The sequence below is a fragment of the Diabrotica virgifera genome, chromosome 5 (genome assembly GCF_917563875.1).
Source record: "Diabrotica virgifera virgifera chromosome 5, PGI_DIABVI_V3a".
Classification (NCBI taxonomy): Eukaryota; Metazoa; Arthropoda; class Insecta; order Coleoptera; family Chrysomelidae; genus Diabrotica; species Diabrotica virgifera.
In genome coordinates, this window is record NC_065447.1 from 64,511,652 (window position 1) to 64,528,182 (window position 16,531).

At 33.7% G+C, this 16,531-nt stretch overlaps 1 protein-coding gene across 4 annotated transcripts in view; it reads right to left on the reverse strand.

Annotated features, from left to right (window-relative positions):
* LOC126884204 (myocardin-related transcription factor B-like) overlaps window positions 1-16,531 on the reverse strand; it is a 454,025-nt gene that overhangs the window by 386,575 nt on the left and 50,919 nt on the right. Inside the window, exon 1 of one of the 4 annotated variants that reach the window (XM_050650072.1) lies at window positions 5,125-5,365. The exons of the other annotated variants lie outside the window; for them this stretch is intronic. Coding sequence (XP_050506029.1) covers window positions 5,125-5,185 — 61 coding nt within the window. The 5' untranslated portion in view covers window positions 5,186-5,365. Of the gene's footprint in view, window positions 1-5,124; window positions 5,366-16,531 lie in introns of those variants that run through there. 4 annotated transcript variants of the gene reach the window in all.

Here is a 16,531-nt window from a genome sequence, read left to right on the forward strand (position 1 = left end):
AAAATGACGTCGAAAGTCCTAAACCAAGGCTCTGAAATATCGGTAATGATTGCAGCTACGAGAGATTCAGTTGAATCAAAACAAGGTTTTGTCCAATACAGCTGCAACAAAAACTCTTCCATAAACAGATGAAAATGCAAGAAGATAATGATATTAGCAATGTTCACCAAAGCACTCTATGAAACAAACAAATAATTTTTATAATTGAGGTATAATTATTCTTTTTATAAAAAAAATTGATTATTTTTTATAATGATTGTTTGTACTTCCAATTTTCATTTGTTAATGCCAAATCATTATCGTTTTAATAAAAATGATTGTCTTACATCCAGTTACAGAGTATTTTATTCAGTTTTTCTATGGATTTTGGCTTATATCAGGTATATTATAATGTTTATACTAGGCCGTACTAGTTTATCCTGCAGTGTCCGTATTAAATCAAGATAAACTAGTTTGGCCTAGGCTAAACTAGTTTAGTTATAATGAAAAGAATGTCAGTCCCTATTTTTTTCAGCAAAATAGTGATCGGAAGCAACCTCCTAATCACCACCCTAATTAAAATTAGTCATTGACCTTATTTGGTCTTCTTTATTTATGTATATATTATTAATAGGTTCTAGAAGTTTGACCGGCTTAGAATGATTAGTTTTAAAAAAAATGGAGTTAAAAGCGAATGAGTGTACCTGGTCATAGATCGAGTAAATTTGAAATGTCAGTAAAGTATATGAGCATTAGATTGTTTCAACGTTTTACCAAAAAAAAAAAATATATAGAACAATGAATAAATATTTCTTTAAGAAATCCATTAAAAGCTTATTGCTTACCAAATGTTATTATACTGTGGAAGAGTTTGTTTCGGACAGAAATATTACCTAAAAGTTATTAATTCTATCTACCTTCAAATGTTTATGTTTATAAAATTTATAAATGTATTAATTTTATTGTTTGTTTGTTTGTAAAACTAATGACATGTCCTATACATTGTATGTCTTAAAGGATGAATAAATATTAATATTATTATTATAATAACGAATTTTTGTAGTTTGGAAAAAAATGGCCTATTCTTCAGAATAGAAAGATTAGCATCAAAGATACGAAAAAATGTTTAAATATGAAATTGTAGCTTGTTTAATTCCCAAGAACCTGGATTGCAAATTTTTTCTACGGCGAAAATTGAGTGAGCTATTTGACAATTAAAACTTGTAATAACATGCAAAAACCACCTTTACCAACTCTTTCAAAGTCACCTCTTTTTGTGACTGAGGATTTTAAAAAGATTTATTATTAATAGGATTATAAATAGATCTTGTAAAAACCTACAAAATTCTTTTTTACTAAACTTTCTAAGATAAAAAATAAAAAAATTTTCGGTTAAAAAATCAATATATTTTTTTGAAAAAAAAAAGGAGAAATCCAATTGGAAGCGTAATAATGTAAGTTAGCGGTGTTTTTAGTCATTGGCCTTATTCATTCTTCTTTATTTATGTATTATTATATTAATAGATTCTACAAGTTTGACTGGCTTAGAATGATATTTAAAAAAAACTGGAGTTAAAAGCGAATAATAATTCAAAAAAATTGTGTTTTGACTACGAAAGTTTTGGGGTAGTTCTTATTTCTTCCATTGTATGTATTTTGGGCTGCTGAATCCGAATATGAGGTTTGTGGACAAAACTTCGTGACGGAACATTGAAAAAATAGCGAGAAAAGCGTAAAATTTCTGCTTTTTATCGCTATTTTGCTTAAATCTCGAAAACTATTAACTTTCAGTAAATGGTGTGTTAACAGAAATTAAAGTACATAAAATTCTCTACAAATATCACTATTTACTTTTTTTTCAGACGAACCGTTTGGTCTAAAATGCAAGTTGAAAATTGCCAATTCTCGGCAAAACCCACTTTTTACATTCCAAAACTTTATTTTTTATTAGAATGCTGTCATTTTATAAATTTCTCCTAGTTTTCTGCACGAATAATAAATGTTAGTTCATTTGGTATGTCCCTTGTGACAGCTTCCATGAATCCATTCCATAGAGCCACAAAAGATCAGGCACATATGGAGTCACAGTTTCAGTTGGTGTGAACATTTCCTTCGGATCTGTTATCTTGATTTCTGATAAACCTTGAGGTTTTGTCCCTTTAAAAATGAATTAGTTTAACAGCTCCCTGACTTCCATAAACCTCAGGCGCAGGTTTCGTTTTTAACCGAGGAATGGATTGGTTAGGAGCTACTGCATGTTTTGGTGCAATACAAGAAATGCCACCTATGACGTGAAAAGTGTGGTATAGTCGGTTCGCTAAACTCAGACACAACTGGCTAGTGATTTTAGTAGGTAATTTTTTTGTTTTTGGCCAATTTTGCCCAAAATTTGCAAAATTCCTAACTATTTAGTAATTATTAACTATTTAGTAATTCCTTTTTTTCCAATTTTACTAAATTGGCAAAACTACTTACTAAAATCACTAGCCAGTTGTGTATGAGTTTAGCGAACCGACTATATCCGTCGATTGTATGTACGTTAAAATCAGCGTTATCGTACACCTGCTGTGTAAAGCACGGCAGGTCAATTTTCTGCGGATCGCCTGCGAATGCTGACACTTTCAGGCAAACAGCTTCTGTATAGGATGAAAAAACCCCAAAGACGAAACTACATCAACCTATTTTCTTGAGGCGTACTTTTTGTAGAGAAAACGGCCAACCCTGCAAGGAATGGTGAGACGAATTATCTGGGCCTTACTGTCGCTACAAAACTTTGAGCAAGCGCGTTGCTTGTCTGGAAGTGTCAGCAATCGCAGGCGATCCGCAGAAAATTGACCAACCGTGCTTTAAACAACAGGTGTACGATAACGCTGATTTTAACGTACATACAATCGACGGATACCACACTTTTCACGTCATGGGTGGCATTTCTTGTATTGCACCAAAAAATGCAGTAGCTCCTAACCAGTCCATTCCTCGATTAAAAACTAAACCCGCTCCTGAGGTTTATGGAAGTCAGGGAGCTGTTGAACTAATACATTTTGAAAGAACAAAACCACAAGGTTTATCAGAAATCAAGATAACATATCCGAAGAGAATGTTCACACCAACTGAAACTGTGACTCCATCTGTGCCTGAGCTTCTGTGGCTCTAAGGGAAAAGCAAAGACATTCCCGGCCTCTTAGGATGGAATGGATTCATGGAAGCTGTCACAAGATACATACCATATTCATATTATGAACTAACGTTTAATTATTTGTACAGAAAACTAAGAGAAATTTATCAAATGATAGCATTCTAATAAAAAATAAAGTTTTGGAATGTAAAAAGTGGGTTTTGCCGAGACCGTTAAAAATTGGCAATTTTCAACTTGCACTTTAGACCGAACGGTTCGTCTGAAAAAAAAAGTAAATAGTGATATTTGTAGAGAATTTTAAGTACTTTAATTTATGTTAACAGACCATTTACTAAAAGTTAATAGCTTTTCAGATTTTAGCAAAAAAGCGAAAAAAAAAACAAATATTTCGCTTTTTTGCGATTTTTTCAATGTTCCATCAAGAAATGTTGTCCGCAAACCTCATATTCGGATTCAGCAGCCCAAAATACATATCTATTGAAAGAAATCAGAACTATCCCAAAACTTTCCCACTAGGGAGCTCGTAAAGTACAAATTGACTGAATTATAACGAATTTTTGAGATACGAAAAAATGTTTAAATATGAAATTGTAGGCTATTGAATTCCCAAGAACTTGGTTTGAAAACAAAATTTTTACGGCATAAATTGAGTGAATCGTAAATGAGTATTATCGAAAAACATTGATTTTTTCGATATAAAACTAACACTTTCGATAGCGAATAAAACGAAAACTATTAATTTTATCAAAAAAATGCATAGAACAATTTTTTGCTTAGAATGAATGTTTTTATCAACCTTTGTGGTCAAAATATAATAAAAAATTTCCACCGCCGAGATGGGGTGGCAACCACCCCATGGTAAAAGCGCCTTTCGGCATCATATAGATTTTGATCCCTGGACTATCCACTACTTATTCTCAAATTTTCAAGCAAATCGATCCATTCTGTAAAAATTGCGAGGTGAAAAGCTTCGGTTCTTGGACTATATTATACGATAGAGCCCAAAACACATGTTCCAATGAAAAGGCATTTTAAGAAGAAAAAATCTTGCTAACAAAGGTTTTAATAAAAAATTACTACAAATTGCCCTTTATATACAAGGAATTCCACAAGATAGAAAAAAGAAAACAACAAAACAACATAATTAATCTAGCTACATCAAAAAAGGGACTCAAGGTTGAATGTGGGTGAAACTGCAAAACCACAAAGCGTCGGGATTAACGAGCATGAAACATACATCAAAAACAGGAACCAACGACAAATCACAGATATGCAAATATGCATGGGCCAATGAACACAGACCACAGTGGAAAGATGCATAAATAATCATGAAGAAAACAGGCATGAAAAAATCAAAGAAGCAGTCCTCATCCTACTAAATGAAGAAAAATGTGTAGCAAATACATCAGCAGAATGTAGCAAACTTAACTTCGTTTGCCAATACTTTAAAGATGAAGTGAATAACAAGAACATACCAACAATAGAGTTTTTTCAATTAAATCTCGTTTAATTGTTGTCTAATGTATTTTAATTTGGAAACCCTCAGGATTATTGAACAACTTTCCATGACGTACAAGTTTTATTTGAACCATTTTTCTTTAATACGTTTAAGAAAAGTTTTATAGACAAAAAATATTTTGATTATTTTTTTTTACTTTTTCAAATCGTCTAAAAAATCAACGCAAAATCAGCTGTACTTCATCACGGATTTGTCATCAACTACCCCCCATAGATTATTTCCCAGACAGACTGACGTATTTTGATTATTAAACCGTACCTACTTACAATAGCTTAAGCAAAAACATAGCACATTAATAAATTTAAATAAATGCTAATAATAATTAAGAAACGTCAATTTTAGATTGAGTGACAGATCATAAACAAAAAGCAAATACAAACATTAGCATGGTGACGGTGTTAGGGAATTTGAGTGGAAAACAACAGCACACAACAGTAGCAGTACACACAACAACAGCAGCACACGAGGGGTAGTTTGTAATTTTTTTTACCGTCGCAAAGTTTGCAGCGCTTAGCGCGTGGCTCGCCGAGCGGCCCGGTGCTCACGGGCATGTTCTAGCCGTGAGGATCATACGGCAGCTGTGGCTCCTTTCTTTCGAGCGACTCTGTATAACAGCATCATCCACCAACCACCACCATACCACCACCCCGCACCACCTCCCGAGGGAACGCCCGCGAATGTTTGTTGTGTGTGTGTATGTGTCTTTCAAGATGGCGTTGGCACGGCGGCCCCGAACACTTTCTGGTACTTACTGAGGAGACGCTGTCCAAGTTCAGCGTCGCGGCGACGATGCATGTCGTCGGATATGAACGAGCTGACGGCTCGTTGCGTGTCTTACGAGATGAGCCGAAGACGACGCCGGACGTTAAGGCGTCTTAAGTCAGCGGTGAAGTTTCCGCCGCGATGCCACATCTATTTGCCGCCCTAACATTGCTGATAAAACTTTATTTTTATGTTTTACATTATTAGGAGTAGGCTAATGATGAATCAGCAACGGTGTGCTTATTTTATGCAAAATATTTTCTTTAAACACTATCAATCGTGTTTTTATATCACCGTACGTTCCTTGTTTAAGTCCTTAGTAAAAAATATAAAAACAAATTATTTCGGGATTTTTGTTATTTCAACATTTAGTCCATTTACTAGCGGTTTTTGCTCTAAGTTTTAAAGAACCGCTTCGACTGACATGAAATTTGGCATAGAGATAGCTAACATGTCAAAGAAAATAGAGTGATATTGTGCCGATGTGTGTTTTTGCCTCGGGGGTGAGTTTCACCCCTTCTCGGGGGGGGGTGAAAAAATAAACGTTTAAAGTAAGTCCGGAATTGGATAAACTGACCACTAAGCAACTTTTGTTCTATAGAGTTTTTTTACTAAGTCAATACTTTTTCGAGGTATATGCCAGTGAATTCATTTCATTTACTCATTTTCAACAAAAAAAAAACAGTTTCTTAGACGGTTTTTCGCAAATAACTCAAAAAGTAAGTATTTTATCAAAAAAATATTCACAGCAAAAATATAGCTTATAAAAAAGTAAAAAAATGATGTAGGTACATAAGAAGACTGTAAACCTAGTAAAAGGGAAGTTCTAGCTAATGAAAAGTAGGTTCTTATTCGTCAAATTACAAATCGAATATTTCAACGTTAAATAAGCAAAAAATAAAGCACTTTTTGGGGAAAACTCATCATATTTAAAAAAAAAAGATGTATTTTTGTTTTTTGAAAAAGTTTCTAGCATCAAAAGTAAGTAAGTTAAAAACACTTAAAATAAAGTTGGTCCATTTTTCTTATAAAAAAAAAATCGTAAAAATCACCCTCTAATTAGCATCCGAAATGAAATTAATCGTTACTGCTTCACACGTTACTTTACTTATGCATTGTTTATATGATGTGGAAGTTTCATCGGTTCTAAGTGCTTATTTTGGAAAAAATTAGTTTGAAAGTAATTTTCTTTTAGTTTTGAAAAAAATTCCTTTTTTTTCAAAATAACTTTAAAATTATTAGTAATACCAAAAATCTCAAGAAGTAAAAAAAAAATAAGGTTTTGCTTTTCTGAATATGTTGGATTCTTTGTTTTCCTATAGACAAAAATTAGTTAGGATGTGGCTGTTCAAAATTTGCATACACTCGTGATTAGTGACCCGTTCAATCCCTTTTAACTACAGCCTTTTCAAAAATAAGCACTTTGAGCCGATGAAACTTACAGATCACATACAATCGGAAAAATGAAAGAATACACCAGAACGATCACATCAATCACTTATTTTGTATTTGCTGTCTCTTTCTATAAATAACAAACGTTTGTTATAGAAAAAGATAGCAAATACAAAATAAGTGATTGATGTGATCGTTCATGGGTATTCTTTCATTTTTCCGACTGTAAACAATACATAAGTAAAGTAATTTAGGAAGCGGTAACGATTAATTTAATTTGGGATGTTAATTAGGGGGTGATTTACACGATTTTTTTTGAAGGGACCAATTTTATTTTGAGCGTAACTTACTTAATTATGATGCTAGAAACATTTTAAAAAAATAAAAATAAAGCCTTTTTTAAATACTTTGTTGTGATGAGTTTTCCCCAAAACGTGCTTCATTTTTTGGTTATTTCACGTTGAAATATTCGATTTGAAATTTGACGAATAAGAACCTACTTTTCATTAGCTACAACTCTGCTTCTACTAGGTCTACATACTTCTTACATAGTTTTTTCACTTTTTTATAAGCCATATTTTTGACAGAATATTTTTTTCGATAAAATACTTACTTTTTTTATTTGCGAAATACCGTCTAAGAACGTGTTTTTTGTTGAAAAATGAAGATATTCACTTATTTTGAATGTAAGTATATGTTTTTTCACCCCCCAAGAAGGGGTGAAACTCCCAGAGCCAAAGCACACATAGACACACTATCACTTTTTTCTTTGACATGTTAGCTACGTGAACACCAAATTTCATGTGAATCCAAGCGGTTCTTTAAAATTTATACGTTTTGCAGTATTTTACTGTCAGTGAATGGACTAATAATCTTGCAGAAATATAAGCTTACTATCTTAACATTTCTAAAACTATTTTTTTATGCAAAAAGTAGGAATATGGAAATGGGCAGCTGCTTGAACGATGTCCTCCTCTTTTGAAGTGAATAGCTGTCTACCGAGATTTTTTTTTCAAGTTTCTAAATAATAAAAGAATGGAGGCATGTTGTCGCGTCGACCCACGAAGGGTTGTAACGCCAAGGAGAAGTCAGCTTTTAACAAGCTGAAAATGCGAGCATTATCATAACGAAAACTTTTTATTTACGTATTTTAATTCATAATATGGAAAATTGCTATTATGAAAAGTAGTTTAGAATTAATAATTATGTTTTAATGTGCAATTATATCATTATAATTTAAATGTTATGAACTATAAAGGTAGTTTACTTTTGATCGAAATTCATATTTTTTATATACCTCGTATAAAATTAATAAAATTCTACATATGATGGTTGCATCATAAATCTTAGAACATGAAGAGGTTTTTATGAAGAATAACTTTTCTTCGTCAAATTAAAAATAAAAGAGTTATAAATGAAAATGGTATCCATAATTTGAGAAAAATCTTCAAATATTTTTTTTCCATTAGAAGGATGTAATTGCATATATCAGACCATAATTTTTTATACCAAACAATATTATTTCATATACTGTCTGTTCGCTAAACTCAGACACAACTGGTTAGTGATTTTAGTTAATAATTTTGCCAATTTGGCAAAAAAAATAATTACTAATTAGTTAATAATTACTAAATAATTAGTAATTTTGTCAATTTTGGCAAAATTCGCAAAAACAAAAAAATTACCTACTAAAATTACTAGCCAGTTGTGTCGAGTTTAGCGAACCGACTATATTTTAATTTCATAGCAAATGAAACAGTCCATTTAACATAAAGGGGGGCCGTATACCCGTATAAACCTTTTTAAAGCTGTTAATAAATAATTATTGCTTTTAAAATATACTCAAATTGTATTTTTGAACATCTTATTTATTTTATATAATAATTAAATTCACTATCAAATGTCATTTATGTTTTATTAATACTTAATTTAAAATTTAGTTTGACATTCACGACGTGTCAAACTCAAATGTAAATAACCTATGCTTTGCTTAACAAATTGAGATTAAAAAACTAGCCTACTTAATAGCAACGATTTCAGCTGGACGTGTAGTGTGTCGGAAGAAAATAAAACGATTGTGACGTCACACTTTAGACTTTGAAGTCGATTATCTCAAAGACGGTTAGAAATATCGAAATGCCGTTTTCAGATTTGGATTCAGAAGAAAAAACTACATAAGAATCCATTGATAAATCTGATCTGAGTATTCCAGGAGCGGCAACGCAATAACACACACACTTTTGCGAATTTATAAACGAAATGTTTTCGTTGAAAATGTCTTCTCCATTTACAGACAAAACTTCGGGAAGAAACAATTGCAGATCACTGACTATAAACCCCGAAAACAAAGTACATACCATCACAATTAAATTTATTTTGCTGTTTATGTGATGTTATTCGCATACGAGATTGAAAATGTGTAAACATCGTTATCCACCGGACGGCAAAAGAAAAGAACTTTTCGCGCCAATAAACAGGATGGCACTTAAAAAGAGAAGAAACAGACGATAGGACGAACAGATGATTTTCACCAAGCGATATTTTACGCTGACGTCCACTGTAACGGGGCTATCGAAAATTTTCGAGCATAATAAAACCCAAATAAACTTACGACACAAATGTTTCCACTATTTCATTAAAATGAGTTTTGTGATGAGAAATTTGATGTTATTAATAGAACCAAATATATCACGAAAACTTCTAAATTAACTCGCCGCGGCGCTAGAAAGAGCGAGGGGACCAACATGTGTTACAGAAGTATTGGAGCTTGACATAATTAAGACACTGAGACATTTAGAGAATTCGGAAAATTTAGATTATCCAAATTTCAGTTATCCCCAAATAATGTTTATAGTGTAGGAAACAGAGGTTGAACCTTGCAAAATGGACACAAGTCCGGTTTTATTTTTTTTCTGGCATATCAAGGGGTGCTTATTATAAGACTAACTTTTTCTGAAAAAATTTCGCCCCGGAACCCCCCTTTTCACCCCTTTAAAGGGGGTAATTTATGGTTTTTGCAGAACGTATCCCTTCCTGTACCTTTTACAAAAAATTTCTTTTATAGAAATATGAAGAGGACTATATTTTCTACGATTTATTTCCAACAGCATCTCTCTATCATCCGACGTTTAGCAAGGGTGGCGCCCCAAAGTTGACAAGTTTTTAAAAAAGATGTTTTTAAAAAAAATATATTTTTCCTTAACTGTAACGGAAATTAAAAAGAAATCCTGCGGCAATTATTCACAAATAGATGATTGATTTTTTGGTACAGGTTTCACTTAAGGGTAATTGCCCTTTTTTTAATTACAGGGTGTTACATTTTAAAAAACCCCTTTCTATACCATCTGAACCGTTTATGCTAGAGTAAAAAGACTTTCAGCGATTACCCATGTACTGGTGTTATTTACAAATTTGTATAATGCACCCCCATTTTTCCCCGGAACCACCCAAACAAAAAGAAGAATTAATAAATAAAGTGATTTTCTTGGAATCCTTCACACACAATGCCCTTCATTAATATGCTTCATATAGAGGAAAGGCTGTAAATATGGGCTGGTCTTGTAATATGGGCTAGGTGGGTTTCACAGCTATTCGTTACAGATCTCTACATTTTGACTATTTCAAATGGTATTTGACGAAGTTAAACTATCACCGTAGCGATGGCACCACTGTGGTAGATATTTCCCAGTTTATAATAATTGTTTGTCGGTTGGTGCGAGTGTCAAAACTTTTTCGGGTAAGTTGATAAATTCCAGTATTTAAAAATAAACACGAATTTCAAAAAAAAGTCTGTGTCACGTTGAAGCTCTATTATTAGTCTTTGATATATGCTAATGAGTTTTCTTCAAATTGTCTGCTTTTTGACATAACTTCTTTTGTTGTGCAAAGCAAGCGTGTTTACAATATGGGCTATGCCTCTGTTTTTATTATGGGCTAGTGGCCCATATTTAGAACAATGTAGCAATGTAGGCAAAACGAAGTAGGAAAAGGCAAAGAAAAAAGAAAAGGAAAATAAATAAAAAAAGGAAAACGTAAGCAGCTTACCAAAGTCACAAAGAACCAAAAAAAGAAATCGGTTTCTAGTAGCGAGGATGAGGAGGAATATGTGCCTGCAGATGATGAAAGCGATTACAATGAGTTTCCTTCCACACAGCCTCCATAAGACGCAGCTGACGTAACGTGTATGTTTTGCGAAGTACTTTTTTCAGAGGATAATCTTGGTGAAATATGGGTCAAGTGCTTCTGTTCCATTTGTGGGCACATAACGAGTGCGCTGGGGCCGAAAAAGAAGAATATGTGTGTGACTTTTGCAAATAGTTTTAGCCTATGAGTTATTTAATGTATTTTTTGTATTTTAGATATTAAAATATATTTGTCACGCATTTATCTCATTTCACACAAATTTAAGACACATTTTTCGGGGTAGCCCATATTTAGGATCATTATTCAAACAGCGCAAAAGTACAATTTTTCATTATTTATACATTTAAAACAGTTGTATATTTTTTAATCAATTTGCACTTTGGGCAGGTTATAAGTAACTAAATGTAGGTATTCTTGCATACCTTTGGAAATAAAATAGAATTTTTATTCTTTTTTTACAAAGAAAAATAAAATGGGTAGCCCATATTTGCATCCTTTCCTCTATCATTTTGTGCAAGTTATTATTACCCATGCATGGACACTAAAAGCGATTTCCTAGTGCAACCCCTGTAGCCAAAAACAATAAATAAAATGGGGGGTTGAAAATTTTTTTTTGTTTTTTGCTTTTTGATCCATATGGGCATATGCTTCATCAATAGTGCTTTTCAAAAATATATATGGTTATTGCAACATCCCTGCGCAAACCACCCCTATCCTTGAAAATATACTGCAGAAACTACCCCTATACCTTATCCAGCATATTTTTACGATTTTCTCATTACCTATTCATTTTTTTTAAACAAAACTTATACAAGGTTAAAGACCACTATTTACTCTAAAAATTAGGTCCTATTCATTTTTTTCGTTTAAGCAACCGTTACGGCACAGTGGCGCCGTAAACCTCATATATGCTTTGACGGGCTCCAGTTTTTGTTTATTTTTTCGTCATCTGTTTGTTTTATTGATAAAGTACTTATGTAAAATAAAACAACACAGTGTAACCTACAAATCATGACCTATGCATATTTTACATTCTTTGCTCCCCAAAGCTACAGTGGTGGCCCAAAATAAATTTTTTCATATTTTCGCCACCTACATGCACTTTATTGCGTTAATGCTACCTTAATAGCACAATATTCACCCCTAAGTGGTCGCTAAGCAGTGGCGGATCCAGGGAGGGGTGATGGGGGCGATCACCCCCACCGCTCTCAAACCAAGTGATATTATATTTGAAGATTATAAAAATATTCATTTATTTTTATAGAAATACTTATATTATATTAATATTATTTTTATAAGAATGACTTTTTATGCTTTAGCGACAGTGGCGGATCCAGCATCGTTAAGAGGGGGGTGCCAATTGGTTAAATTTCTATAAAAATAAATGAATATTTTTATATTCTTTGAATATAATATCACTTGGTTTGAAAGGGGGGGAGGTGATCACCCCCATCACCCCTCCCTGGATCCGCCACTGCGTAGAGACCACCTAAGGGTAAATATTGTGCTGTTAAGGTAGCATTAATGCAATAAAATGCATGTAGGTGGCGAAAATATGCCAAAATTTATTTTGGGCCACCACTGTGGCTTTGGGGAGCAAAGAATGTAAAATGTGCATAAGTCATAATTTGTAGGTTACACTGTGTTGTTTTATTTTGCATACGTACTTTATCAATAAAACGAACAGATGACGAAAAAAAAAACAAAAACTGGAGCCCGCCAAAGCATACATGAGGTTTACGGCGCCACTGTGCCGTAACGGTTGCTTATACGAAAAAATGAATACGACATAATTTTTAGAGTAAATAGTGGTCTTTAACCTTGTATAAGTTTTGTTTAAAAATAACACATAGGTAATGAGAAAATCGTAAAAACATGCTCGCCAAGGGATAGGGGTAGTTTCTGCAGTATATTTTCAAGGATAGGGGTGGTTTTCGCAGAGATGTTGCAATAACCATATATATTTTTGAAAAGCACTATTGATGAAGCATGTGCCCATATGGATCAAAAAGCAAAAAACAAAAAAAAAATTTCAACCCCCCATTTTATTTATTTTTTTTTGCTACAGGGGTTGCACTAGGAAATTGCTTTTAGTGTCCATGCATGGGTAATAATAACGTCCACAAAATGATATATGAAGCATATTAATAAAGGGCATTGTGTGTGAAGGATTCCAAGAAAATCAATTTATTTATTAATTCTTCTTTTTTTTGGGGTGGTTCCAGGGAAAAGATGGGGGTGCATTATACAAATTTGTAAATAGCACCAGTACATGGGTAATCGCTGAAAGTCTTTTTACTCTAGCATAAACGGTTCAGATGGTATAAAAAGAGGTTTTTTAAAATGTAACACCCTGTAATTAAAAAAAGGGCAATTACCCTTAAGTAAAACCTATACCAAAAAATCAGTCAATTATTTGTGAATAATCGCCGCAGGATTTCTTCTTAATTTCCGTTACAGTTAGGGAAAAATATATTTTTTTTAAAAACATCTTTTTTAAAAACTTGTCAACTTTAGGGCGCCACCCCTGCTAAACGGTGGATGATAGAGAGATGGTGTTGGAAATAAATCGTAGAAAATATAGTCCTCTTCATATTTCTATAAAAGAAATTTTTTGTAAAAGTTACAGGAAGGGCTACGTTCCGCAAAAACCACAAATTACCCCCTTTAAAGGGGTGAAACGGGAGGTTCCGGGGCGAAATTTTTTCAGAAAAAGTTAGTCTTATAATAAGCACCCCTTGATATACCAGAAAAAAAATAAAACCGGACTTGTGTCCATTTTGCAAGGTTCAACCTTTGTTTCCTACACTATTAGTATTTAAAACCTACCAATTTTTTGCAGTTGGATGGATCTCAATCAAATTTATTGCATTCGATTCGCAATAGTCCAGGTGTAACATTCTTGTTTTCTTTGAGAAAAATTTCTCACTTTTGTTCAAAAATTTTCTGATTGGTGAGAGGAGTGTGCAACGCTACAAATGTCACATCTTTGATATTTTATTTTTAAATAATTATTTTATTCTATTTTCTTTAATATTTCATTAATATTTATCTTCTATTCGTTTTAACTTGCTTTTTCGTTAAAAACTTGTTTGGCGCCCTCTTTTATTATTCTCTTTTATTATCTTCTATTTACTATATATCTTTTCATCTAAAATCTAAATCATCATACTGAACGTACCCTGTATATTCTGACTCTGTAAGTATCTGTTTTTCAATACGGAACATGCCCGCCACTGCCTACGTCGCACTGTCGTGAAAGTGACACTTCATCCCTACTCGCTGACACAAAATCAAAGTGGAAGGGAAAAATAAATCTATTTAAAGAGATGGGCCCATAAGGCCCTATCTATATCCAGACTTTCATTCTCTTGGGGTGAGTTGTGTATTCTAATTATTTTTTCTTGTAATTACATTTCTACATCTAACGGCTTTTTCTAACATTTTAGTTTTAAATATATCTTTCTAATTTTCATATATGCTCGTGTAAATCAAATTTTAACTAGTAGTATCAATCTTAATTCCATTTAATATACCCTTGCCATCTACTACTCTTTGAATACTATTTGGCAAAGGTACATTTTGGTTTTTCCTCTTGATGTTTGATGTGTGTTTTTATCTTATAGTTTTTGGGAATAAGATCATCTTTCTCCCTCCGGGAGCCTCCAGCATAAGCCTATCGTCGGCGATGACACTAAGGCTGACAACAATGGGACCATGAAATCTAGGCTGCAACGACTACCACCTTCAGCTGCAGGGGCCTAGGGCCGAACATCCGCCCAGGCCTACAACAAGTCTACAGCAGTACCAATCGACATCAAGAAGTTACCATCAAATCATCATCCAGCCTCAAAAGTCCACTGCTGAACATAGGCCTCCTCCCCTCGTTTCCAACCCCATCTATCCTGCGCCGCTCTCATCCAGTTTTTATTTACCTTTCTTAAGTCGTCAGTCCATCTTGTAGGCGGTCGACCGACGCTTCTCTTGTTTTCTCTTGGCCTCCATTCCAATAACCTCTTCGTCCATCGCCCATCTGTCATTCTGGCTATGTGTCCTGCCCATCTCCACTTCAACCTGGCTATCCTCTCGACGACGTCAGTCACCTTTGTTCTTCTCCTGATTTCTTAGTTTCTGATTTTGTCTCGCAGAGTTATTCCTAACATTGACCGCTCCATTCTTCTCTGCGTGACTCTTAGTTTGGTAGCCGAGGCTTTAGTTAAGGTAAGTGTTTCTGATCCGTACGTCAAGACTGGGAGAACGCACTGATCAAATACCTTTCTCTTTAGGCTTGTGGGCAACTCACTTTTAAAAGTTTCTCTCAGTTTTCCAAATGCTGCCCACCCAAGACCGATTCTTCTCTTCAGCTCATGAGTCTGGTTATCCCTGCCAATCGTAATTTCATGTCCCAGGTATTTATATCTATCTACGAGTTCTATTTCCTTCCCACCAATACTGATGTTCTGGTTGGGTACCAAATTTGTCATTATTTTTGTTTTCGAGATGTTTATATTTAAACCTACATTTTCTGTAGCCACAACGAGTTCTTGTACCATCAAATAGCAGATACCAAAGCCATAAGTATAATCCAGAATTGTTAGTTTTTGGCAAAAATTTGAATATATCTGTTAATGTATTTACTAAGTCATATTTTTATTATATCTTTATCGAACAATAAACATGATTAGTTAAAACTATTGTTTTGTTTGCTTTCATTCCAAACTTTCATAGCTTATTTCTAAGATTAGGACAACACGAACACACACCTGAGAGACTGAGCTAAGCTAAGGGTGGAACGATAGCTATCTTAGTTGGTTGAAATATTATTTTCGAATAGTATTTCACTTGACTGGGATAGTCTATCGTTTTCTTTTTTTTTTTTCGTTTCACTTTGACCCAACTGAGGTTCAAATCGACAAAATCGATTTTGTTACACTTGGTGCGCGTGTGCAGCGAAATGTCGTTCTTAAATCGATCGCGGGCGTCTCACAAGGAATTCCTTGAGGGGTATTATCCCTGCGATTTTAATCAAATTAATTTAATTAAAGCGTAACCGCTACATTCTTCCTCATCTACAGCAAAAAAAAGGAAAACTTCTAGTAAGGTTGTTCTCAGAACTTTGAATAATCCAGGTATTTGACAACTTTGTTAGTTATCTCTTAACCACTGACATGCGGTACGCCATACCGCACCGAAAATGAAAGTATATTTTCGGTGTACCTGTGTGTACCTTCAAGTGGTGTGTAATTATACCTGCTCTCAACTGCTGCAGTTTTAGTATGGTGTAAGTCTTTTAGCTACGTTGACGTAAAGTTTTCTTGCGCTATTATTACTTTTCACAACTGCTTTCACATCATTTTAGAATTTTTTAGTTACCAATGCTCAATTTTTTTTGTAATTCAGTTTATATAGTGCAGTAACTGAAGGTTTTCACCTCCGATTTCGTTGAACCTACATCGATTTTCATGAAAATTGGTCAGTAATTAGAAAATACCTCAAGGAACAAAGGTGACATAATGCCAACTTGCGCTTTCACCCTGGGGGTGGATGCCACCCCTTCTCGTGGGTGAAAATTATTTTATTAAAAATAATAACATAAACCG